Genomic DNA, 23,899 nt, shown 5'->3' on the forward strand with positions numbered 1-23,899 from the left:
TTAGAAAAAGCTCCCTGTGTGGCGTACGAAAGCCAGTAGTCAGTTCTTGTCTTCAGCCTTACAAATCTAAAAGACAGAAGACACGCGAAAGAGGGATGGGGGTGAGGGAGGAAGAAAGAGGCAAGTTTGGGCACCAGTTCTTAAAGGTTCCAGTTTGTTTGTTTGCACATTTATAGCGCACGTATAATGAAAGGGTTGGTGCCGTGCTGTTTTTACTGTAATTATTTGTATGGTTTTAATAGCTTTAACAGATATATTGTCCTACCACTGTTAAGACTGTGACTGTCAGCACTTTCAATATACAGGTGAAACTACTGAATATGGTGGAAAAGTTCATTTATTTCAGTAATTCAACTTAAAAGGTGAAACTAATATATGAGATAGACCCATGACATGCAAAGCGAGATACGGCAAGCCTTTGGAGTTTTCATCAGCTGTATGCCATGATCATCACAATTATAACAAATAAATTATAACAAATAAATATCTCGCTTTGCATGTCATGAGTCTATCTCATATATTAGTTTCACCTTTTAAGTTGAATTACTGAAATAAATGAACTTTCCCACCATATTCAAATTTTTCGAGATTCACCTATACGCTTCTGTTCTGCAGTTTTAAAAACCTCACTCAGTGGTAGAAATTGGCATAAGAGGCCAATTTTTTCCTGAACCGTGTTCCACAATGCCAATCCAGTCATCATCTTGAGCAAATGCAATACTCCACTCATAGGCAACTGTTCTTTTAATTAATAAAATGGGTGTTTAAAAGGTTGCAAGGGCCTGCGGGTGGAAGGCGATACTTGGAACCAGTGTTCAAAATTCACCTGGAAGCCCAGCTTTAACAGGGTGGAATTTATGCTTTTCATTCTGAACCAGGGCAAAGTGTAGGTTGAGTGTACAGTATTCAGAAAGGGGCTGGATGGCCATAGATGCTTTAGATGACATTCCTGCATTGCTGGCGGTTGGACTAAACATTAGGAAGAACTTCCTGACAGTAAGAGCTGTTCGACAGTGGAATTTGCTGCCAAGGAGTGTGGTGGAGTCTCCTTCTTTGGAGGTCTTTAAGCAGAGGCTTGACAACCATATGTCAGGAGTGCTCTGATTGTGTTCGATGGATTCGATGGCCCTTGTGGTCTCTTCCAACCCTATGATTCTATGACTCTATTCTATGACTTCAGAGTCCCTTCCAACTGTGATTCTAATAAAGAGTTTTAATTCTAACAATGTTTAATTGGTTTTTAATGATTGCTTCCCCCCCCCCATGTTTTTAACTGTTCTTATTTTTATCTGCAAGCCACCTTGAGACTCTGTAAGGGGAAAAGGTAGATTACGAAGAAGAAGAAGAAGAAGAAGAAGAAGAAGAAGAAGAAGAAGAACAACAACAACAACAACAACAACAACAACAACAACAACAACAACAACAACAACAACAACACATAGATCGGCTTACAGCAGGCAAAGAAGAAAAATTATTTTTTTGGAAAAACAGTACGTATAGGAGAGGCAGGGCCAGAATTCTAAAAATTCTAACAACTGGCTGGGATGGAAATAATTCATGTAGCCTGATGGAATAACTGCAGCTTGAAAGAACGACAACTTACATGCAACCAAAGGCAGCAAGGGACATGGAATAGCGCTGCTTATTTTTTCTACCTCATGCTTTCTGGTGGAAGAGGAGATCTGTAACCCCCCTCTTCTCTCAAACTTCTCACCCCCCTAGAATCTGGAAGAGGGGCCAAAAATATTATCTATAAATACAGAGGTTTAGAAAACCTGATTTAGTCTCCAACTACACCAAAACTATTATCCAATTCACACAAACCTGTTACAATTCTCCGGAGCAAAACACTGAATAGTAAAGCTGCATTCACTAAGCCACACTTTCTTATTCTGGGATTTTATTTTCACGAACCATCACCGTCATTATGATATTGCTTTGTTGATGTAATTACATAAAAAATACTGAAATTTCTGATTGTGCATATTAATGGGGGGAAATAGTTGCAAAGCAAGTAAGGGAAAGGGTCAGCAGATTAAAAAGGAAAAAAGACAGATGGGCATGAAAGGAGATCACAGATATATATCACTGGCCATTTGCCAGCCAAATACAGGAGACTGTAAGCAACACCAGCCCTACTCAGAGTACATGTCTGAAGTTCACAGACATGGCTAATTTAGGTCCATTAGATGCAATGGATCTACTCTAAGCGGAACTTTTGGGGCACTACCCCAGGTGAACCTAACTAAAAGACGAGAAGTTTGGGGGCATCAGGATGAGCAGGACACCAAGAGTGCCGATCCACAACAATGAGGACACAACCCACTGGGAAACCTTATAGAAGTGAATGGGAACTTTCCTTTTCTTGCAAGGAGAGTTGGCGTCACATAGGTTGGGACCTGGGAGATCCCTGCTCCACCACATGAAACTCATTGGTTTGACCTTGGGCCTCTCAGCCTAACCCACCTCACAGGGTTGTTGTGGGGGATTAAACGAGGGGGAGCAGCTGGGTGGTTAGGAAGAGAACCATGAGCGCCGTAGAGAAAATGCAATAAATGCAACGAAATGCAATAAATAAATAAATAAATAAATGCATTAAAATTCGTTAAATAAATGCAATAAAAAATAAATATAGTAAAATGCAATACATAAATAAATGCAATAAAATGCAATGAATAAACAAATGTTGTGGGGGGTTAAACGAGGGGGAGCAGCTGGGTGGTTAGGAAGAGAACCATGCGTACCACCTGAGCACCGTAGAGAAAATGCAATATATGCAACAAAATAATAAATAAATAAATAAATGCATTAAAATGCAATAAATACATTAAAATGCAATACATAAATAAATGCAATAAAATGCAATAAAAACATTAAAATGCAATACATAAATAAATGCAATAAAATGGAATAAATAAGCAAATGCAATAAATAACCCAAACAACCAACCAAATAATCAATCAATCACCCAAGAAAATGCCAATAAGGCTTTGCTCGGGAGAACTTACCCGGGTGAGGGCCGTAGCCCAGCGGGAAAGAGCGCCTGCTCCGCATGCAGAACGTCCCTCGTTCGATCCCCAAACGCTGCGCCTCCCACCCGAGAAAACCCTGCAGTGCCCACCTGCCAGTCAGTGCAGCCAACGCTGACCCAAGCGGGCCAATGACCTGGCTCAGCCTAACGCAGCTGCCGATGCTGCTCTCCCTCTCCGAACCAGGGAGCCCTCCCGTTACTTGCCGACCGCGCGGGCCCGCCTCCGCAGCAATCCGGGCCAATCACCGCCGCCTGTACCTGCCCGTTACCTCTGCACAGCCGGGCGACGACTCCGCGCTTTACCTGCGGAGGGATACGCTGGAATTCGGCCTTGCTCCCTCCGCGTCGGGCCTCGTGAGCGAGAAAGTCCCATTGGCGAGAGAGGCGCCCAGGGAGAAAGCGGGGGCACTGGCGCGCAGCGGGCAGCGGGATGGTGGACAGCCGGACCCGTCGCCGAGCACGTGGCCCAGGGCCAGCCAATAGCTGGCAGCGAAAGAGGGTGACCAAGAAGCAGCCCACAGAGCTAGGAATGATGCAGAGCGACACGCTCGAGCCCTTGCTGAAGGAGCTTTTTTTATTTATACTTTTCTTTGGAGGCCCTTCCCCCCCTCTTATTCAGATAGGAGCTATTTTGTTTTTTAAAAAATTGTCCCTGTTGTAAACAAAAATTGCCCTTTTCCCTTATGGGGTATCCAAGAGCCCATATAGAGTCCTTACACAGGTTCCCTATTGGTAGGAGAAAACAACAGAGGCCAACCAGAGAATATTGAGAAGCAAAGCAGCTAGTAAGCTTGATCTTTATCAAACTGCATATGTCTCCTTGATCCCCTTTGGAGTCGTTTGAGTTTAATTAAAAGAGGAGGAACCCCGAAAAATGGCGTGCAAGGCCTTATAAAGACTTTTGAAATTGCCACCCTGTAGATCAAGACCACCCCAGAAACATCATACATACATCACAGAAGGGGTGTAACCACCTCTCAGATACATCATACCTACAGCACAGAAAAGGCGGTCTAAAACCGAAAATTTGAATGTTGTTTTTCTCCTGTCATTGTTTATCTCCTGTCTGGCAGGTTACTTGATTGGATTGCCTGGGGAGCCTGGCCAGTCTTTTGTAATGATAAATACTTAGTTCCTGGGCCAGGTCACAGGCTCACACCCTATTCATATCTTAAATGTGCCCTTAAGACAGGATTTGTGAGGAAAGAGACAATGGGAGGTTTCCCACTTTGACCTTGCAGAGAAAACATTTGCTCAGTTTAGGAATCAAAATGGTTCCAGGTCAGTCTTCCTGTGCTGATCTATGTATGTGCTTGGTTGGTACACTTATGAACATTACCATATATCTTAAGACCATAAAATTCCTATCACATCCCCCACCAGATTCAGAAGAACAGCCGATGGGAAAATAAAAAAAACCACACACACACCCCAACTGCCACTAGCCTGCCTTGTCCAAACATCTTTCATTGAAAGGATCCCCCCCCCTTCATTGTTGAACAAGTATTTGTTACTGTTGTTTAGTCGTTTAGTCGTGTCCGACTCTTCATGACACCATGGACCAGAGCACGCCAGGCACTCCTGTCCTCCACTGCCTCCCGCAGTTTGGTCAAACTCATGCTGGTAGCTTCGAGAACACTGTCGAACCATCTCGTCCTCTTCTCCTTGTGCTCTCCATCTTTCCCAACATCAGGGTCTTTCCAGGGAGTCTTCTCTTCTCATGAGATGGCCAAAGTATTGGAGCCTCAGCTTCAGGATCTGTCCTTCCAGGGAGCACTCAGGGCTGATTTCCTTCAGAATGGATCGGTTTGATCTTCTTGCAGTCCATGGGACTCTCAAGAGTCTCCTCCAGCACCATAATTCAAAAGCATCAATTCTTCTGCGATCAGCCTTCTTTATGGTCCAGCTCTTGCTTCCATATTTCACTAATGGGAAAACCAGAGCTTTAACTATAAGGACCTTTGTTGGCAAGGTGATGTCTCTGCTAGTGCTATTTTCCCTGGAAATCACCTCCCTTGTTCTCTTATCTTCTTTGGCGATCACTCATAGCTGAGTAAGATTGTAAGTGTGGTGTAGTGGTTAAGAGCGGTGGACTCATAATCTGGTGAACCGGGTTCGGTTCCCTGCTCCTCCACATGCAGCTGCTGGGTGACCTTGGGCTAGTCACACTTCTCTGAAGTCTCTCAGTCCCACTCACCTCACAGAGCATTTGTTGTGGGGGAGGAAGGGAAAGGAGAATGTTAGCCACTTTGAGATTCCTTCAGGTAGTGATAAAGCGGGATATCAAATCCAAACTCTTCTTCTTCCATAAACACAGTTTTAACAGTGAGTCCATAAGTGACTGTGGAGGCCAGTTCTGGATCCACACGTCCTTCCACAGTGGGGACACATGTTTCCGGGTGGGAGTTGATCACGGTGACGGTTTGCCAAGCGTGCCCTCCTCTTAGCACGTTTCTCCCTTTAATCCTGAGTTTGAGTGTCTTCAAAACCCATGACGCCTTTGGTAAAGGCTGTTCTCCAATTGGAGCGCTTGCAAGCCAGTTGTCAGTGTTTATACTACATTTTTTTAGATTTGCCTTGAGACAGTCTTTAAACCTCTTCTGCTGACCACCAGCATTATGCTTTCCATTTTTAAGTTTGGAATAGAATAGTTGCTTTGGAAGACGATCATCAGGCATCCACACAACATGACCAGTCCAACCAAGTTGATGTTGATGAATCATTGCTTCAACACAGGTGATCTTTGCTTCTTCCGCTACACTGGCTTTAGTTTGCCTGTCTTCCCAAGTGATGTGCAAAAATTTTCAGATACACCGTTGATGGAATCTTTTGAGGAGTTGGAAATGGCCTTTGTAAGTGGTGCATGTTTCGCAAGCATCTTCTTCATTTTCTTTGGCAATCACTTGTAGCCGAGTAAGATTGTATTCTATAAACATGGTTTTAACAATGAGTCCGTAAGTGAGCGTAATGCTGGTGGATGAGAGGCAATAGATCAGAGACAATTGTATTTCATCCAGCAGAACTTTACTGCTAGTGAAGGCAAATGAGCATAGTGGTCACATATCCAGTACATTCAGGATTGGCACTATCCATAAGAAATCCAGTTGCAGAAGACTTAACTTAAACTTACAATAACTTATAGTAAGTCCAAACCTTAACACTAAACATACTATGTACAGAACACCACCAGAAGAAAAAGAGATAGAAAGAGAAAGTGAAACCCAGGCTCCTTCTGGCCTTTTATAGTCAGCATGACCTTGGCAGAAGAGATAACAGAACCAGTTTAAACCAGCTGTACTCAGCTTCTCTGAAGGAAGCTTCTGCTTGTTTCTTTCACACGGAGAAGCTTTCAGAACCCTCTTGAATTAAGTAGAATAGGAAAGATCCCTACACATCAGATCAATACTTCCTGCACTAAGAAATGCAAAGGCGAATAATAAAAGTGCCTTGGCTGCTTATAAACCAACATGTTCAGGATGGCATTGAAAGTAAAACAGTCAGATACTAGATAGCTCCAAACTTAGTACTCCAGCAAGGAAAATATCCATGAATAGGAAAAGAACTACCAAGCTGATCTGAAGAGGTGGAGTACTAATCTGTAAACTGCATACTCTCCAACGTTACTTAGATGAAAGTAGGGACATTTCTTACTCCCTACCCCCACCCCGTGAGATATACCATATTTTTCGCTCTATAAGACGCACCAGACCACAAGACGCACCTAGTTTTTGGAGGAGGAAAACAATCATAGAATCATAGAGTTGGAAGAGACCACAAGGGTCATCGAGTCCAACCCCCTGCCAAGCAGGAAACACCATCAGAGCACTCCTGACATATGGCTGTCAAGCCTCTGCTTAAAGACCTCCAAAGAAGGAGACTCCACCACACTCCTTGGCAGCAAATTCCACTGTCGAACACTGTCGAAAACAAGAAAAAAAACATTCTGAATCTCCGAAGTCAGAACAGCAAGAGGGATCACTATGCAGTGAAAGCAGCAATCCCTCTTGCTGTTCTGGCTTCTGGGATAGCTGCGCAGCCTGCATTCGCTCCATAAGACGCATACACATTTCCCCTTACTTTTTAGGAGGGGAAAAGTGAGTCTTATAGAGCAAAAAATACGGTAAATGCTGGTCCCCAGGACTTAGGTCCTGGACCCCTTTGAAATAATAAAGGCTGGGCAAAGTTGCTGAAGTTCATACCTATCGCGTCCACCTATTGGAATGTAAAATCCAACCCCTCCACTGGCTCTGACACCACATCCAGAATCTTTATTCAGGAGGCTTTTCACAGGTGGGCTGCAACTTTGACTCCTTCCAGGTTTTGATCAGGATCCATTCTCTCAATTGGGTTTTATAGGCAATATAGTCCAGGGGCAATGGGATGCTCCATTGCAGACACCAAGCAGTTTGGGACAAACTCTGGCTCACCCCCCCAAGCTTGGTGGTGGCAGCACTGGTGGGGGAAATTCCAGGTTCAAATCAGAACTGGGGTGACTTTCGTAATTCCAGGAAGGTCCCTGGGAAATCCAGAGTTTGCATCATGTTGTAAGCCTCTCACAGGCATGTCCAACAGGTAGATCACTGGACGTCTGTGGTAGATCACAGGTAGATCACTCGTTCCCCCCAAAGAAGCTCAACAACTTTTGCTCCCCTAAAAAAAGCTCCACATTTACCCTGCACACCCCAAAAACGGGGCTTTCCTTCCTTATAACAGCTCAACAACCTTGACCTGAACCCCCGAAAAGGTAGATGACTGCCAGTTTTTAACTCTGTGAGTAGATCACAGTCTCTTGGGAGTTGTCCACCCCTGGAGGATCCTGATTTTATTGCTGAAGCATCTACAGCAGCAGGGAACCTCAGGCCTAAGCGTCAAATGTCGCCCTCCGCGCTTTTCTGTTTAGTTTTCAGGACTCCGCATAGGCTATTTCCTCTCCCCAAGCAACGTCCTTCACTAACCCACCTCAATCATTTTTGCCTGGCTAGGATATGTCCTTGACTGTGATAATCCTTCTTGGTTGCCTGGATAGAGAAGTGCAGCTCTGTGTGTAGAAACCTTTTGGAATGTAGCCTACGATGCAAATGTCGGAGTCCATTGCACGCCCATTTTTGCTTCTCCCATCCTGTTTTCACAGTGGCCAACCAGACGCCAGTGGAAAACTTGCAAGCACAAAATCTGCATGGATGAAATTACTAGACATAAATAACTATCAGCTACAAGAATTTGGTAAGTAAGGACTTTTCAACAAAATCGGACAGTTTGATTCATATTAGAATTAGTGCCGAACAGACGGATTGGTAACAACTTACAAGAGTTGATGTGCGTAGCTCTCAGCATTTCATCCTTGGTCTGATTTAAATCATGAGGATCATCACATTGTTCAAGCTTAGTCACAGCAGAGGAAGCTGTGGTAAACCACTTCTCTTTTGACAATGAAGTTAAATGTCATTTAGAAGTCAGCCAGCATATCACGTAGGTCCAGTAAATCCTGCAAATTAAGCCAGTAATAGAAATAAGGTTTGTTTTAGAAGAAGGACTGAATTTCAGGAAAATCACAAAGGAGAAACAAATATATTTGCATAATAAATTTCCAATAAGACTCTTTCTTTCTTTTCTTTTACATCCTACCTAAAATCCATGAAGGGAATAAGTACCTCAGGGTATAATTTCATTCTTTAGCATTTTTTCTACGTTTGTGGATTAACTTTGTAAGCCATTTGTTCCTTTGATTCCCTCTTACATAAGAGATTCCATGGACTATAAATAAGAGTAACAGAAGCGGATGATAGTGACACTTCAATAACAATAGATGTACAATAATTCTATACTAGTATTACCTCATGACTCTACATCCTAGGAAGGAAACGAGAAAGACATCTTGCAACCCATTTTTCCCCCTCTTGGTGACAGAAATAGTTTTGTACAGGAACTATTTCTTGTTTGACAAAAGGGGTGGGGAGCAAAATGAAGAAAAAGATGTAGCCTCTGGCTGTAGTGATGCCCAATTTATAAATGGAATACATATGAAAAGAGAATTGCTCATTCTTTGAAGAATCCATATGTAATGTGATCTGGTATATACCGCAAATTCCAACCTTGAAAAGTTAAAGTGCGGCTTATATTCACGGCCAGGAGCAGCAAGGAATAGAGTGGCTTATATTTGGGTATTTTTTTCTGTTCCCCCTTCCAATTTTAAAGGTGTGGCTTATATTCGGGTGCGGCTTATATTCGGGCCAATACAGTATATTACAGTTGGAGGGGAGAAGCAAGAGTTTTGGAGGAACATTTTTGAGTGGATTAATTCCAAAGCTACTAATATCCACTTTGATATGTGTCAGAATTACAAATTTTTTTTGATTTTTAAAATTTATTTGCTTATTAAAAAGGAACATAAACACTTGAGTACATCTATAGAAAGTCCATGGATGGAAAAACCTACTGTAATAGATCTTAGCCGACACTTTTGCATAAATATTAGATTCTCGGTGCATCCCTGACCTAATAGAAGCAGACCCCACAATCCTTAAAGGAGACACTAGAGAATTGCTTTGCTATGTTTCATAGGAAACAGACTGCGAATGGAAAGGAAAGAAAATAAATAAATATTGGAACTTGATCCTCTACTGACACCTGGTGGCTTTTATTTTTAACTACTTTCTAGGTATTAACTTCTAGTTGAGGGATACAGTATAAGGCAGTGATGACCAAACTTGGCCCTCCAGCTGTTTTGGGACTACAACTCCCATCATCTCTAGCTAGCAGGGCCAGCGGTCAGGGATTTTGGATCCTATTTAACTCAGTACATAACACCCACAAATAACCCAGAGATGCATTTTAAATAAAAGAACACATTCTGCTCATGTAAAAACACGCTGATTCCTAAAATTAGCAAAGATTTACCATAACAGTGATAATTTATGTTGGAAATGTAAAGATAAAGAGAGTACTTTTTATCACATGTGGTGGACCTGCCCCAAGGTGAAAGACTTATGGGAGAAGATTTATAATGAACTGGGAAAAAATGTTGAAATATACATGTGGGTTAAAGCCTCAGTGCCTAGGGCCTGCCGATCGAAAGGTCGGCGGTTCGAATCCCCGTGGCGGGGTGCGCTCCCGCTGTTCGGTCCCAGCGCCTGCCAACCTAGCAGTTCGAAAGCACCTCCGGGTGTAAGTAGATAAATAGGGACCGCTTACTAGCGGGAAGGTAAACGGCTTGCCAGAGCAGCGATGTCACGCTGGCCACGTGACCCAGAAGTGTCTTCGGACAGCACTGGCCCTTGGCCTCTTTGAGTGAGATGGGCGCACAACCCTAGAGTCTGTCAAGACTGGCCCGTACGGGCAGGGGTACCTTTACCTTTTTAAGATATATTCAGTAAGAAACTTCTTGGAATAACAGGTTTGGAATTGCCCAAGAAGGATGTTAAATTATTTTTGTATGCCACAACTGCTGCTCAAATTTTATTAGCTAAGAATTGGAAAACACAAGAAGTACCAACAGTGGAAGATTGGCAGATGAAGATGATGGACTTTTCGGAGCTAGCCAACCTGACTGGAAGAGTCCGTGACCAGAAGGAGGAGGATTATCAGGAAGAATGGACGAAATTTAAAGACTATTTAGTTAAATATGTTAAGTTAAATTAATTGGAGAAGTTTGCAAATAACAGATAGGCTTAGGACATAACTAGGTAATTGGATGAATTAATATGTTTAATACTGAATTGGAAAGGAAAATATGATGATGTTAAGTGATTAAGTTAATTTTATAAGAATAGTGGTTTTGGGTTCATTCTTAAGGAAATCAGCCCTGAGTGCTCACTGGAAGGACAGATCCTGAAGCTGAGACTCCAATACTTTGGCCTCCTCATGATAAGAGAAGACTCCCTGGAAAAGACCCTGATGTTGGGAAAGATGGAGGGCACAAGGAGAAGGGGACGACAGAGGACGAGATGGTTGGACAGTGTTCTCGAAGCTACCAGCATGAGTTTGACCAAATTGCGGGAGGCAGTGGACGACAGGAGTGCCTGGTGTGCTCTGGTCCATGGGGTCACAAAGAGTCGGACACGACAAACGACTAAACAACAACAGCAACAACAACAAAGTGGTTTTGGAAAACCGTTAAAATGATATACACTGAAATTCAACCAGGGGGATATGAGGAAGTCACCTAACAATGTTATTAAGTTTGGTTTAAATACGGTTGAGATTTATGTTTGTTTGTTTATTTGTTTGTTTAAAAAATCTTTGGAAAATTAATAAAAATTTTGAAAACACACACACACACACAAAAACCACGCTGATTCCTGGACCGTCCGCAGGCCGGATTTAGAAGGTGATTGGGCTGGATCAGGCCCCCGGGCCTTAATTTGCCTACCCATGCACCATACCATCTAAAGCTGATGACAACTGGCGTCAAACCACATTTGAAGGTTCATAGATTTTTCATGTTTATGGTTGGGGACAGATGCTCTATCAAGCATGCAGCCCAGCATTAATTGTAGCAGACTTATCTGTCTTGAAGCTTTGCTTGTATTTCACCTACTGTAACAGAAACTGATCGTATTCAGTCTACAACTAAGAGGGTTATTTTTCAGATCCTGAAAGTGCAGCGACAGAAAGAGCAAAATACAGTTAGATTAAGTAATCGTGTTAATTTGAATAGCAGGAATAAGGTGCTTATATACAGTATATGCTTGAAACCCCTTAAGGAAGAGGTATTTGTCATATCATCTTCAATCATGTCATATGGGAAGCTGAAATGAGAAACCGCTGCAAATATTGTCACCACTTCTTACTTTTTTAACATCTCAAGTGTTACATATTATTCTCTGAAAGAGGAACTTATTTTACAAGGAGTTTCAGCTTGGTATTTGACTTATGGATTTCATGGCACTAAAAAAATATCTTGCCGCACTTTGCTGAAGAAGCTCATCACTGTCTTGCATTTAAGGAACTGGGGAAAACTTTGACGATACACAATCTTAAACTAAAATATTTATGATCAAAGATGGAAGCGTGTTCCATGGTTTAGCAGTACAAGAACATGATAAGAATTTCGTAAAATAAATCTCATCCATCCCTTTCTAGAGAGAAACAAGAAGGTATTACTATGATTTAAAATGCAATAAAAACACATAGAAACAATTTTTAAAACAATAACAACAATCTATCCACATTTTAAAACAACAACCAGAGCACATATAAAAAATAAAATGCAATACAGAAACCAGCTGGTAAAGATCTGTTCCTATGAGATGGGTGCTTGATAATAAAATGTATTTCCAATTAATAATGATAAATATTAATGATTATAAAATAAAAGGAAAATAAAAAATGGATATAGGGAGACCAAAAACAGTCCCCTTCCTCAGTGTTGAAATAGGTAAAAAAAAAAAAAAAAACGAGGAAAGCAAAATGTCACTTAGAAAAGGATCTGAAATATTCTCCTTGAACCTTGATTTTTTATTATTATTCTGGATTTGATGCTTTAATGTGTTGTGAACCGCTTTGAGATTTTTTCTTTAAAATATAGAACGGTATAGAAATGAAGAAGAATAAATTTCACTGTTTAAAAAAAAATAAAAGACCGCTTGACATTCCATTGTGGTGTTTGATCCAAGTTAATAGTGGCAACTGTAACCTAGGTTTGTTAATCAGTGAAATATACCCGGAGTCGAGAGTGGATTTCATGCTCTTTATTCAGCTCATAGTGGTGAGGAGGAATGGAAGTTCCCCCAGAATGTCTGCTTTATATACATTATTTACACAATGGGCCCCACCTGATAGGCTAATTCCGGGATTCTCCTGTAGGCCAATCAGATTCCCTTCCACCTTGAGCTGGATTGGGTGGCTCCTGTGGACCAATCAGACTGCTGCATTCTGGATCCTATTATTCTAGGACCAATCAAACTGCTGCATTCTGGATCCTATTATTCTAGGACCAATCAGACTGCTGCATTCTGAATCCTATTCTTCTAGGAGCAATCAGATTGCTGCATTTTGGATCCTATTCAACTCAGTACATAACAATGAGCTTAATAGATTTAAGTTTCTTACCCTGGACCAGATCCATTGGCAGTAGCTGGGCCATCGTAAGATCTAGCATTTCCTTGACCAGCCCGTCTCTGCTCCCGAAACACCCCTGGTTGAGTGGGGACCTCCATCACAGCGGAAGCCTCCTGGTGGCAAAGCCAGGCTGAAGAAGGGCACCTCTTCCACATCCTAACTGCGGTGGATGGGGATTGTTCTGCCCAAAATTGACAACAAGGGGCCTTTGCTATTTTGAGAAAATAGCAGGACTCTTTGCAGTTCTATGTATGTAGCTCAGAAGTTGAAATATACTTGGAGTCGAGAGTGGATTTCATGCTCTTTATTCAGCTCATAGTGGTGAGGAGGAATGGAAGTTCCCCTAGAATGTCTGCTTTATATAAGGTACCTTATTTACACAATGGGCCCCACGTGATTGGCTAATTCACCTGTAGGCCAATCAGGTTGCGGATTCACTTCCACCTGGAGCTGGATTGGGTGGCTCCTGTGGACCAATCAGACTGCTGTATTCTGAATCCTATTGTTCTACGGCCAATCAGACTGCTGCATTCTGAATCCTATTGTTCTAGGACCAATCAGACTGCTGCCTTTTGGATCCTATTCAACTCAGTACATAACAGATGTTAAGCCAGCAATAGCAGGGGAAGGAGTTTGGAGGATGAGCAGAAATGACCACAAGGTAACAGGCGGCCCTTTAATGGCCCTGTAAAAAAACAATTTTAAGAAAGTACTCCATTCATATTGAAGTTGGGAGCTGCTCCTTTGATTTTCCGTTGAATTGTAGAGTTGGAAGGGATCCCATGGGTCATCTAGACCAGGCATGTCCAACAGGTACATTGTGATCTACCGGCAAATCACTGGACATCTGTGGTAGATCACTGGTAGATCACTGGCTCCCCACACAGAAGCTCAACAACTTTGACCTGAACCCCCCAAAAACGGGGGTAGATCACTGCCTCTTGGGAGCTGGCCACCCCGATCTAGACCAACCACCTGTACGAATCTCAGGATATAGATTCCCTGAAGTGGTATTTGCTGGTGTATGTTGAGTTTTGTGGTGGTTGGTTTTTTTAGAGGAGCTCTGAGGGTCAGGATAAGGAGGTGCTTAAGACATGGTAGTAGTAGTAGTAGTAATAATAATAATAATAATAATACTAATAATATAGTATTTATACCCCGCCCTTCTGGCTGGGTTTCCCCAGCCACTCTGGGCAGCTTCCAACAGAATATTAAAATACAACAGTCTATTAAACATTAAAAGCTTCCCTAAACAGGGCTGCCTTCAGATGTCTTCTAAAAGTCTGGTAGTTGTTTTTCTCTTTGACATCTGGTGGGAGGGTGTTCCACAGGGCGGGTGCCACTACCAAGAAGGCCCTCTGCCTGGTTCCCTCTAGCTTTGCTTCTCGCAGCAAGGGAACTGCCAGAAGGCCCTCAGCACTGGACCTCAGTGTCTGGGGAGAACGCTCCTTCAGATATACTGGACAGAGGCCGTTTAGGGCTTTAAAGGTCAGCACCAACACTTTGAATTGTGCTCAGAAACGTACTGGGAGCCAATGTAGGTCTTTCAAGACTGGTGTTATATGGTCTTGGCGGCCGCTCCCAGTCACCAGTCTAGCTGCCACATTCTGGATTAGGTGTAGTTTCCGGGTCACCTTCAAAGGTAGCCCCACATAGAGCGCATTGTAGTAGTCCAAGCAAGAGATAACCAGAGCATGCACCACTCTGGAGAGACAGTCCGCAGGCAGGTAGGATCTCAGCCTGTGTACCAGATGGAGCTGATAAGCAGCCGCCCTGGACACAGAATTGACCTGTGCCTCCATGGACAGCTGTGAGTCCAAAATGACTCCCAGGCTGCACACCTGGTCCTTCAGGGACACAGTTACCATTCAGGACCAGGGAGTCCTCCACACCCACCCGCCTCCTGTTCCCCCAAAACAGTACTTCTGTCTTGTCAGCACCAACACTTTCAATTGTGCTTGGAAACGTACTGGGAGCCAGTGTAGGTCTTCCAAGACCAGTGTTATGTGGTTATGTGGTCTCGGTGGCTGCTTCCAGTCACATGGTTATGTGTAAAGATCGCTGGAACTGAATGTATTTCAGTGTCGGCAACACCAGTATCTTTTTTTAATATAATATTTTTATTCATTTTCCAATACAAATTTATACATTTCATACATCTTAATTATATTCCCTTTCTCTTTTTTGACTTCCCTCAACCTGACTGAAACTCCTTCACAATTTTACTTCTTCCGCGTTCCTAAAGTCATACTTCTATTATTGTTACATATTAAACCTTGTTTTTTGGTAATATTCTAACATTTCTTCTCACAGAGCTTCATTAAAACTTACAAACGTTATCTGATTATCACTTAATGTTTGCATATATTCTATAATTTTTTTCCAATCTTCTGTAAATCTCTGATCTCGTCGATTTCGGATCCTTCCAGTCATTCTGTCAAGCTCTGCATAGTCCATCATTTTCATTCTCCATTCTTCTAACGTAGGTAGCTCCTCTTGTTTCCACTTCTGGGCCATCAATATTCTTGCTGCTATCACTGCAGGCAATCTTAACGTTATGCTTCATGTGATGCTGGGATAGAGCCTGAGACTTTTAATCTCACAGTTGTGGGTTCGAGCCCCACGTTGGGCAAAAGATTTCTGCATTGCAGAGGGTTGGACCAGATGATTCTCACGTTCCCTTCCAACTCTGCAGTTATGTGATGCTATGAATCGATGATATCCATGGAGCGTTTTGGGGTGAGATCTCCCATAAATCACCCGGTGCCTAACACATAATCATATCTGTGGCCAACAAATATTGAATTGGAGTGGAAATTCTGAAGCATTTCCCAACAAATAATTAGCAAAGTGATGTTTTCCCCAGAAGAAGCTCCATGACGGCAGCAGCCTCTGGGGTCCTTTTAAATATGGAAACCTCAGTTGTGAGGCACCACACAGGTTTTTTTGGCATGCAGTGGCAAAACCAGACAAGTTTTCTTCTTCTCTCTCCCTCCTTCCCCCAGTTGAACGCTCTCATTTAGCAGCAGGCATGACAACACGGGCAAGCGAGTGCAGTGAGAAACTGCTGAAAAGAGCTAAGCTATCTCCTTAACATTTTTTCAAGGGATTAATTTCACCTGCCTTTCCTGTTTTCCTGGCACGCTCTCTTTCCCCCTTTATAAACTCAGCTGGGAAACTATTTCAAGTCCCCAGCTCGAGAGAACAAGTTGTTTAAGGTCCAGGCTTCTACTCCCTTCCCCCTGCTACTTTTGACAAGTCACAAAATTGTGAAGTTAGCAGAAAAGCGAGCTGGCAGACAGGGGGTGGGAGATGCTTTCATTCTTTAGATGCAATGAACTGAGGAAAAAACGGCCATTGTAATGGTAAATTGCTCACAGAAGGGGAGAAAGGGCTGATAATCAATATAAAAAAAATAATAATGAAGCGCTGGTGTGCATTTGAGGAGCTTGCTACCCAAAGCATTTAAATGTCTTTTTTTCCTCCTTTTTATGCTGAAAAGCCACCGATTGCAAATGTTAAGGGAAAGAATGAAGAGGTGAAGGGAAGGATCTTGCACGGGACCAATGTTTTCACGGGGAGAAATGCTTCGTGTTCAAAAAGCTGCATCCAAAAAGTTGGAAGTTCTGAGATAGAAATGATATTCAGATGGAGCTCTGCCTTCTGGACTTCTGCTGAGAAGGAAAACATAACCTCCTGGCAATCCTAGCAGCCTGCGATCCTGTAGACTATGAGACAATTCATCATGGACGTGAGGGATTTTAATCTTCTACTCTCTCCTCCTCCTCCTCCCCAGACTCTTCCAGTCCCTGCTTTTGGCTTCAGTGAGTGCTTGAGAATATAAACATGAGGATGCTGGACAATTTAAACAGGACTATTATTTCTTCTTCGGAAGCAAACTTAACCCATAAAGGAAGATACATTTATTTGGAGGTTTTGCTACAAGGAGGTCCTCCGTGGGGATTTACTTTGAAAGGTGGACTGGAGCATGGGGAACCATTAATCATCTCCAAGGTAACCTTGTTTACTTGAATTAAAGATGCGTTCAGCTGCAGATTGGGCCAAAATTGTGGTTAAAATGTAATCCAGGTGGAGAGTGGTTGTTGTGGGTTTTTTTTAAAGTCCTGGAATGTGCTTGCTCTGAACTCTTTGATTCACTGAGTGGTTAATTCAGTACTTTGGTATACTGTGAAGCAAAAGGACATTTGGCGCAAAACACGGGGAACTTCTTTTGCACATACCCCATTAAAATAAATGGGAATTGTGCAAAAGTTCTGTTCCAAAGGGGCTTGCGCAGAAGAGGATACATCCTGCACTTAAATTACTTTTCTGCATTCAAGGGGAAATCTCTCATAACGCTAACCTAATTTACAATTAAAATAAGCTGGCATACTTGGACTTAAACGATTTAGTCTAATTCATGTCAAAGAGATCAAACTGGCTTAAATCAATGAAGTTCGGTTTAGCAGATCAAGCAGCATGCATCGGTTTTGAGAAAGAGAAAGAAGAAACTTTATTTGTTATTAGTGTTTTGGTTCTTGGTTTTTAAATTCAGGTAGCTGGTTTGTGTGCAATGTTAGCTGTAACTACAGGATGTTGCTGTGTTGTTGGTTCTAGAGTAAGTAACAGAGGGAAGCCTTGAAGTGGACTCTTTAATCAATAATGTGCAAGCTGTGGGGTTTCACTGAATTCTTTTTCAAGCAGTGCAAGAGCTCTTTGGGAGACCACAAACCAGTATAATGTTATAGACAAAAGTTGTTCCAAGAAACTAATGATGTAAGGGCAAGGAAGCAGAGTCAAGTGTGGCAGAACTGGTTTTGGGAAGGAGTCAGGAGGGCCGTGACAGAATGCATTGACGCTGAAAGTTGAGAAAAAGGGGAATCACAATTTTCAGTCCACTCCTGATCTCCTCATTCTGTTTGAAATTTAAGCAAAACCTTCTCCTGGGAGAACAATATGAAATGCAAGCCATTTAGCACTGAGAGGCGAAACAAAGTATTCCCCCTCTTTCGGCTTAGAGGGAAGAGTGTTTTGTTGTATAATAAGTGTAATATGCACAGCTCATAGTTTTTAAACAACAACAAGAGGGATGGATGGTGCTTACTGCTGAAAATTAATGAGTCTATGGGACTTGGTTTCTACAACAACCAACTCCCTTAATGTCAAACATGCCTGGGGTGTGCATGATACCACCGGGAGCTCAGTCTCTCTGTTCCTGTTCCTTAAAACGTCTGCACAAAATTGGTACTTCTGTTTGTCTTTTTAAAAGTTACTTATTGAAAGCGGTTGTGATTGTGGCATTGTATTTATGTGCTGGAGGGACAGATCGTGAAGCTGAGGCTCCAATACTTTGGCCACCTCATGAGAAGAGAAGACTCCCTGGAAAAGACCCTGATGTTGGGAAAGATGGAGGGCACAAGGAGAAGGGGACGACAGAGGACGAGATGGTTGGACAGTGTTCTCGAAGCTACCAGCATGAGTCTGACCAAACTGTGGGAGGCAGTGGAAGACAGGAGTGCCTGGCGTGCTCTGGTCCATGGGGTCACGAAGAGTCGGACATGACTAAACGACTAATCAACAACATTTACGTGCTTGTAGGGTCTGAGCTTCCTGACTCAATGTTTTGAGTTTGCACTTGCAGTAACTGGAATCCACAGCTAGAACTGAAGCATTATTTCAGATCCTGGTTGCTACCCCCTGCCCCCAATAAATATCTGGTTTGTAGGCAGGTTTGGGTATGAACGCTGAAACAAATAACGATTCAACGTTAAGACCAATGCCTGAATTCTTATTTAGGGCCTCAATAGAGGCCTAGTTTCCAAATTGCTTCCTCCGGATATGAACCCATTATCTGCCAGGGACTGGCTTGATGACACCAGCCGGGGAACTGCCAAGGGAAACCCCAGAGGAGGAAAGCGCAGAGCTTAGGGGTTGGTGATGGGACACTGAGAACAGGTCAGGGGGAGGAGAGTGGGAGAAGATGCTAGATGCTAAAGGGGCAACAGGGTTTAGTGAGCAGGAAGAGCCTGTGACAGGGAGCAGTTCAGACTCTGAGGCTGAAACAGAGGAGGGAGGTCAATGGACTATTGAAGAATCCAGAGAGTTTCCCTCTCCTGGTCTCCAAGAACACGCAGGATAACGAGGATGGCAGAAGAGAAACCAGAGGTGCGCAGATGCAGTTTGAGACTGCTTGGGAAACATCTGGGAGAGGAGGAGCTTTAGAGAGGGTAGAAGTTGGGGACCATCAGTCCTGGCAACTGCTCCATAGGGCAAGACCTACTGAGAATGTTGCTTGTTGCCTTAAATAAAAAGTTAACTTCACTGACAACTGGCTCTGCTTCTTCGGCTGACCAGCATCTGACTCCAGACTATCCTAGACCAGTTTCCCCAAGCTTGGTGTCCTTGGAGCACAATTCCCATTGTTCATATCAAGTCCGGGCTGATGGGAGTTGTATTACATGACAACTGGAGGGCAAAGGTTGGGGAACGCTGCTACAGAACAACAGTTTCCCAGTTTTCTACCTTCTGGGAACCTTCTTCACATTGGTCTATCTGATGAGGACCCTTGTGTGCTGTAAAGGATTCTCTAAAGTAAGGGTAGCAAGTGTGAACCCCAACTCCCACCAGCCTTAGCTAATAGGGCAAGTGGTAAGGGATGATGGGAGCAACATCTGGAGGGCCCACACCAGCTCTATTGAATGGTAGGAACAGCAAGAGGGCACCAGAACTCACCTAACCACTGCTTTGTGTTGCAGTAGTGATGGGCAGGCTGTCTTTCAGAGAAGCTTGCCTGCTTTGATTGATCTTCTCATGACACAACCTGTAGAAATTTCCCAAGGAATCCCAGGATTGCCCATCTGAAAACCACGGCCCTTGGTCTTCTTGATTTCTTCTAGGTTGGGTACAGTAGTACACATTCCTTGTGGAACTAAGCCTTAGCAGCTTTTGAGCTGGAACTGTGTGTAGTTTTCTGTGCAGCCCCAGTTGCAATTTTAACCTGGCTTGACCTTCTCTCACATAGTTGCAGCACAGTCCTTGCAAGAGCTGCGTCTCTGTGTTCTAGGATTGTGCCTGGTAGCAGACATTTAAGGACCATATTGTAGGAGCCTGCGTTCGACCGAGCGACTACTCCAGAATCGCCCTCCGACGTGATTAACGACCTGAGCCTTTGATAAGGCTCCGAGCACGTTCCCATTACGCAGAGTTTCAAAGCAGCAGAAGTGACGAGATTTATGAGCTACATCGCTAAGGGCTTTATTTCTAGCTACGCAGACAGAAAAGCAACAAACATGTTCTCTCTGTGAAAGCAGAGAGCAACTGGAACAAAGGAACAGGAAACATCACATCCGTCTCATGTCTCCCGTGAGACTTCCAACAGTATGGAATCTCTGGAATGTAAACAGAGTCTTGTGACTCCAAGCACTGCACAGTGGCAACACACAGAAACCAACACATATAGCTCCAATATTTTGACAGGTGTTTGTTTCACCTGTTATATAATAGCAAGTGGAACAGTTGCTCAATGTTTAGAGAATCTCCTGCTCACTAAGATTCATTTATCTGCTCATTCAGTGGTTTCGGCTCAGGCGTTTTGGAACAGCTTAACATGCCACAGGGCTTCTCTGAAATGCCCTTTCTAATCTTAAATTCAACAGCCACATATTTAACAAGAGAGCAAATTCTTGTCCTAGGAACAGAGACCTCAACTGCATTCTTGCCTGGGTAGCAGCAATATGGGAATGCTGTTACCTGCTGTGCCATTGCCCATTCATCTCCTTAAACTCATAAGCATCCAGCTACTTTGGTAGCTGCTAGAAGCAAGTAAAGAAGAGTAAAATATTTCCCAGCCAGTAAGGTAATAGCAAGTGATAAAACTTGCTATGGCTATCAGTCTTTGGGTGTCAGGTGGAGACATTCCTATTCACCCTGCCTGACATTTCACTCTCAACTGGTGCTCGTCTTTTAGTTGGGTGGGGTGGAATGTGTCCTTTTTATGTTATTGCAGGATGAGCAGTTTTCCATAATAATATCCTCTTATCTTATGTATTTGGTAGTGTGTGCTTAAAACACACACACACAAATGCAGAAAACATGACAACAGTCTGTTAGCTGCTTTGAGACAACTTTTTCTGTGGTAAGCACTAACCAGCAAATAAACTTACTAAAAAACAACAACCCTTAAACTGTAATAATAATAAAATATATGTTGGAGGGAGCCTGAAGTATAATGCCAAATATTAGCTAGAACTTTTTTAAATTTAGGGCTGCTATATTTAAAAAAGTAAAATTCCTGACACCCACAAAGTTGTTTAGCTTTTTCTAGGAAGACCCCAAAATTGTTCAGTTTTTTAAAGGAAACCTAACCTAACCCCAAAAGAGGGTGGGTAAAACCTCAGTGCCTAGGACTTGCTGATCGTAAGGTCGGCGGTTCGAATCCCCGCGGCGGGTGAGCTCCCGTTGCTCTGTCCCAGCTCCTGCCCACCTAGCAGTTCGAAAGCACCTCTAAGTGCAAGTAGATAAATAGGTACCACTTTATAGCGGGAAGGTAAACGGCGTTTCCATGTGCGGCATGGGTGTTGGCTCACCAGTGCAGCTTCGTCACGCTGGCCACGTGACCCGGAAGTGTCCTCGGACGGCGCCAGCTCCCGGCCTCTTGAGTGAGATGAGCGCACAACCCTAGAGTCGGTCACGACTGGCCCGTACAGGCAGGGGTACCTTTAACCCCAAAATAGTGATTTTAAGCTTTTTGAGTTGTTTCTGCTCCTTTTTCCACCGCATTGCCATGCATCTGGGTTTTTTCCCTGATAAAATCCCCCCCGATGCCATTTTTACACCCGAAAACCAGGACACGTCAGGAATATTCCTGACATATGGCAAGCCTATATTTATTTATTTTTGCAGTACATGATTGAATTAGGGCTGGAGCTACACATACTCTGTATGTTTACATTACAAAACGCAAGCCAAGCTGAAATCTGTGCACTGCCAAAGGGATTAAAAAAAGAGGCTAAATTGTTTGACCTGGTAAACTTTGCATATTGCTCATTTTGTGTTCTCTTAGTCATGGAGGGGCAAGGCAGTGTGCTGGCTACTGAAACATTGCCCCTTAAACTGGGGTTAACAGACGTCTCCATTTCCCGGGGACAGTCCCCGGATTTGCGAATAAATCCCTGGACAAATTCCATTCCTGGAGTGTCCCCAGATGTCATCTAATGTCCCCGGGAAACGCAGCAGCGGCAGTCTCAGCAGCCCGGAGCAGTTGGCTCTGGCTGGCTTCAGAAGCTGCTCGGAAGTCCCCATATGATGGTGGTGCAGGGGCTCTAAGATGCAGCTTCCGGGCTGCCTCCACCTTCCCTGACCCCAGCAACTAAGCTGTGAAGGGAAGCTTCATGCTACCTATCGGAGCAGCCTCCCAACTCCTACTTGTGTGCAAGCAGGAGCGGGGCAGGGATCTCTCAGCTGTGAAGGGAGACTTCATGCGGTCTATCAGAGCTTGTGTGCAAGCAGGAGGGGGCAGGGATCTCTCAGTTAGGCAAGGGGAAGCCTCCCTTCCCAGCTGAGGGATCCCCGCACCCTCCTGCTTGCACGCAAGCAGGAATGGGATTGGGGCTGCTCCGATGGGAAGGGAGGCATCGCGCTGCTCGAGCCTTGCCGGCGCCGCCGCTCTCGGCCCTTCTCCGTCTTCCATGCCTGACCCACCGCACACCGCTTCCCCATCACCACCACCAAAGAACCAACAACTCAGGGGCTGCCCAGGCTCATGGAGAAAGGAGATAGAAGCCTCGGAGGAAGGGGAAATGTGGCGGTTGAGGTCGAGGCGGCAGACCCTCCTCTGGCACCGCCATCGCTGCAGCATCAACGTCTTAAACGTGTAGTATGTATATATGTATTCATATATGTATGTATGTATTTAAAGTGTCCCCGGATTCATTGAAAAAAATCTGGTAACCTTACCTTAAAGGGACGCAGGTGGCGTTGTGGGTTAAACCACAGAGCCTAGGGCTTGCTGATCAGAAGGTCGGCGGTACAAATCCCCGTGACGGGGTGAGCTCCCGTTGCTCGGTCCCTGCTCCTGCCAACCTAGCAGTTCGAAAGCATTTCAAAGTGCAAGTAGATAAAAAGGTACCGCTCTGGCGGGAAGGTAAATGGCGTTTCTGTGCGCTGCTCTGGTTCGCCAGAAGCAGCTTAGTCATGCTGGTCACATGACCTGGAAGCTGTACACCGGCTCCCTCGGCCAATAAAGTGAGATGTGCGCCGCAACCCCAGAGTCGGCCATGACTGGACCTAATGGTCAGGGGTCCCTTTACCCTTTAACCTTACCTTAAACCCCCTTAACTATGGGTCCTCCCCCCATAGCCATCCTTCTGCTGAGTGGATTCCATTGCCATCCCCACATGGAAAATATTCCGCTTCAGGTTTCTGCAGCAGGTGAAACCTTTTCCCTAACTTTGGGGGAAGGAGCGTGGCGTTGGACTGGGCATTTGTATTGAATGCCTGTCTCTGCTGCTGCTTTTAATTGTAAATTAATAAGGATTTTCTTTTAATCTCATTGTTTAATTTTGGTTTAGACAGTGTATTCTTCCGCCCAGGGTGGATTACATCCTTCAGAACAGAATTGAGCCACCACATCAGCTGCTTATGAGGGCTAAGCCTATGTATACACCAGCTTATACTGTTTTATAAAATTTGCAGGGCTCTAAAAACATTTTTGTTTTGTGATTGGAGAGAGGCACAGTATTAAAGAAACAGCTTTAGTGGCCTGCATTCTCACAGCGATGTATGAATTTGTTGGCATTTTGCGAAACAGCA

The 23,899-nt window shown here is 43.8% G+C and overlaps 2 protein-coding genes across 12 annotated transcripts in view; one reads left to right on the forward strand and one right to left on the reverse strand.

The window, feature by feature from the left end:
* Positions 1-8,564, reverse strand: part of ST3GAL5 (ST3 beta-galactoside alpha-2,3-sialyltransferase 5) — a 31,028-nt gene extending 22,464 nt beyond the window's left edge. Inside the window, exon 1 of one of the 11 annotated variants that reach the window (XM_083398536.1) lies at positions 3,301-3,499. Coding sequence is in view for 2 of the 11 variants with exons in the window: in XM_083398535.1 (XP_083254661.1) it covers positions 3,009-3,054 (46 nt within the window). In the remaining 9 variants the exon portion in view is untranslated. Of the gene's footprint in view, positions 1-1,603; positions 1,879-3,008; positions 3,500-8,337 lie in introns of those variants that run through there. The other 10 variants (XM_083398537.1, XM_083398535.1, XM_083398544.1 and 7 more) reach the window with 10 other exon arrangements.
* Positions 8,565-16,097: 7,533 nt separating this feature from the next.
* Positions 16,098-23,899, forward strand: part of SHROOM3 (shroom family member 3) — a 216,357-nt gene continuing 208,555 nt past the window's right edge. Inside the window, exon 1 of the mRNA XM_083398147.1 lies at positions 16,098-17,104. Coding sequence (XP_083254273.1) covers positions 16,937-17,104 — 168 coding nt within the window. The 5' untranslated portion in view covers positions 16,098-16,936. The remainder of the gene's footprint in view (positions 17,105-23,899) is intronic.

This window comes from Podarcis tiliguerta, assembly GCF_965153285.1.
Source record: "Podarcis tiliguerta genome assembly, chromosome: 9".
NCBI classification, from domain to species: domain Eukaryota; kingdom Metazoa; phylum Chordata; class Lepidosauria; order Squamata; family Lacertidae; genus Podarcis; species Podarcis tiliguerta.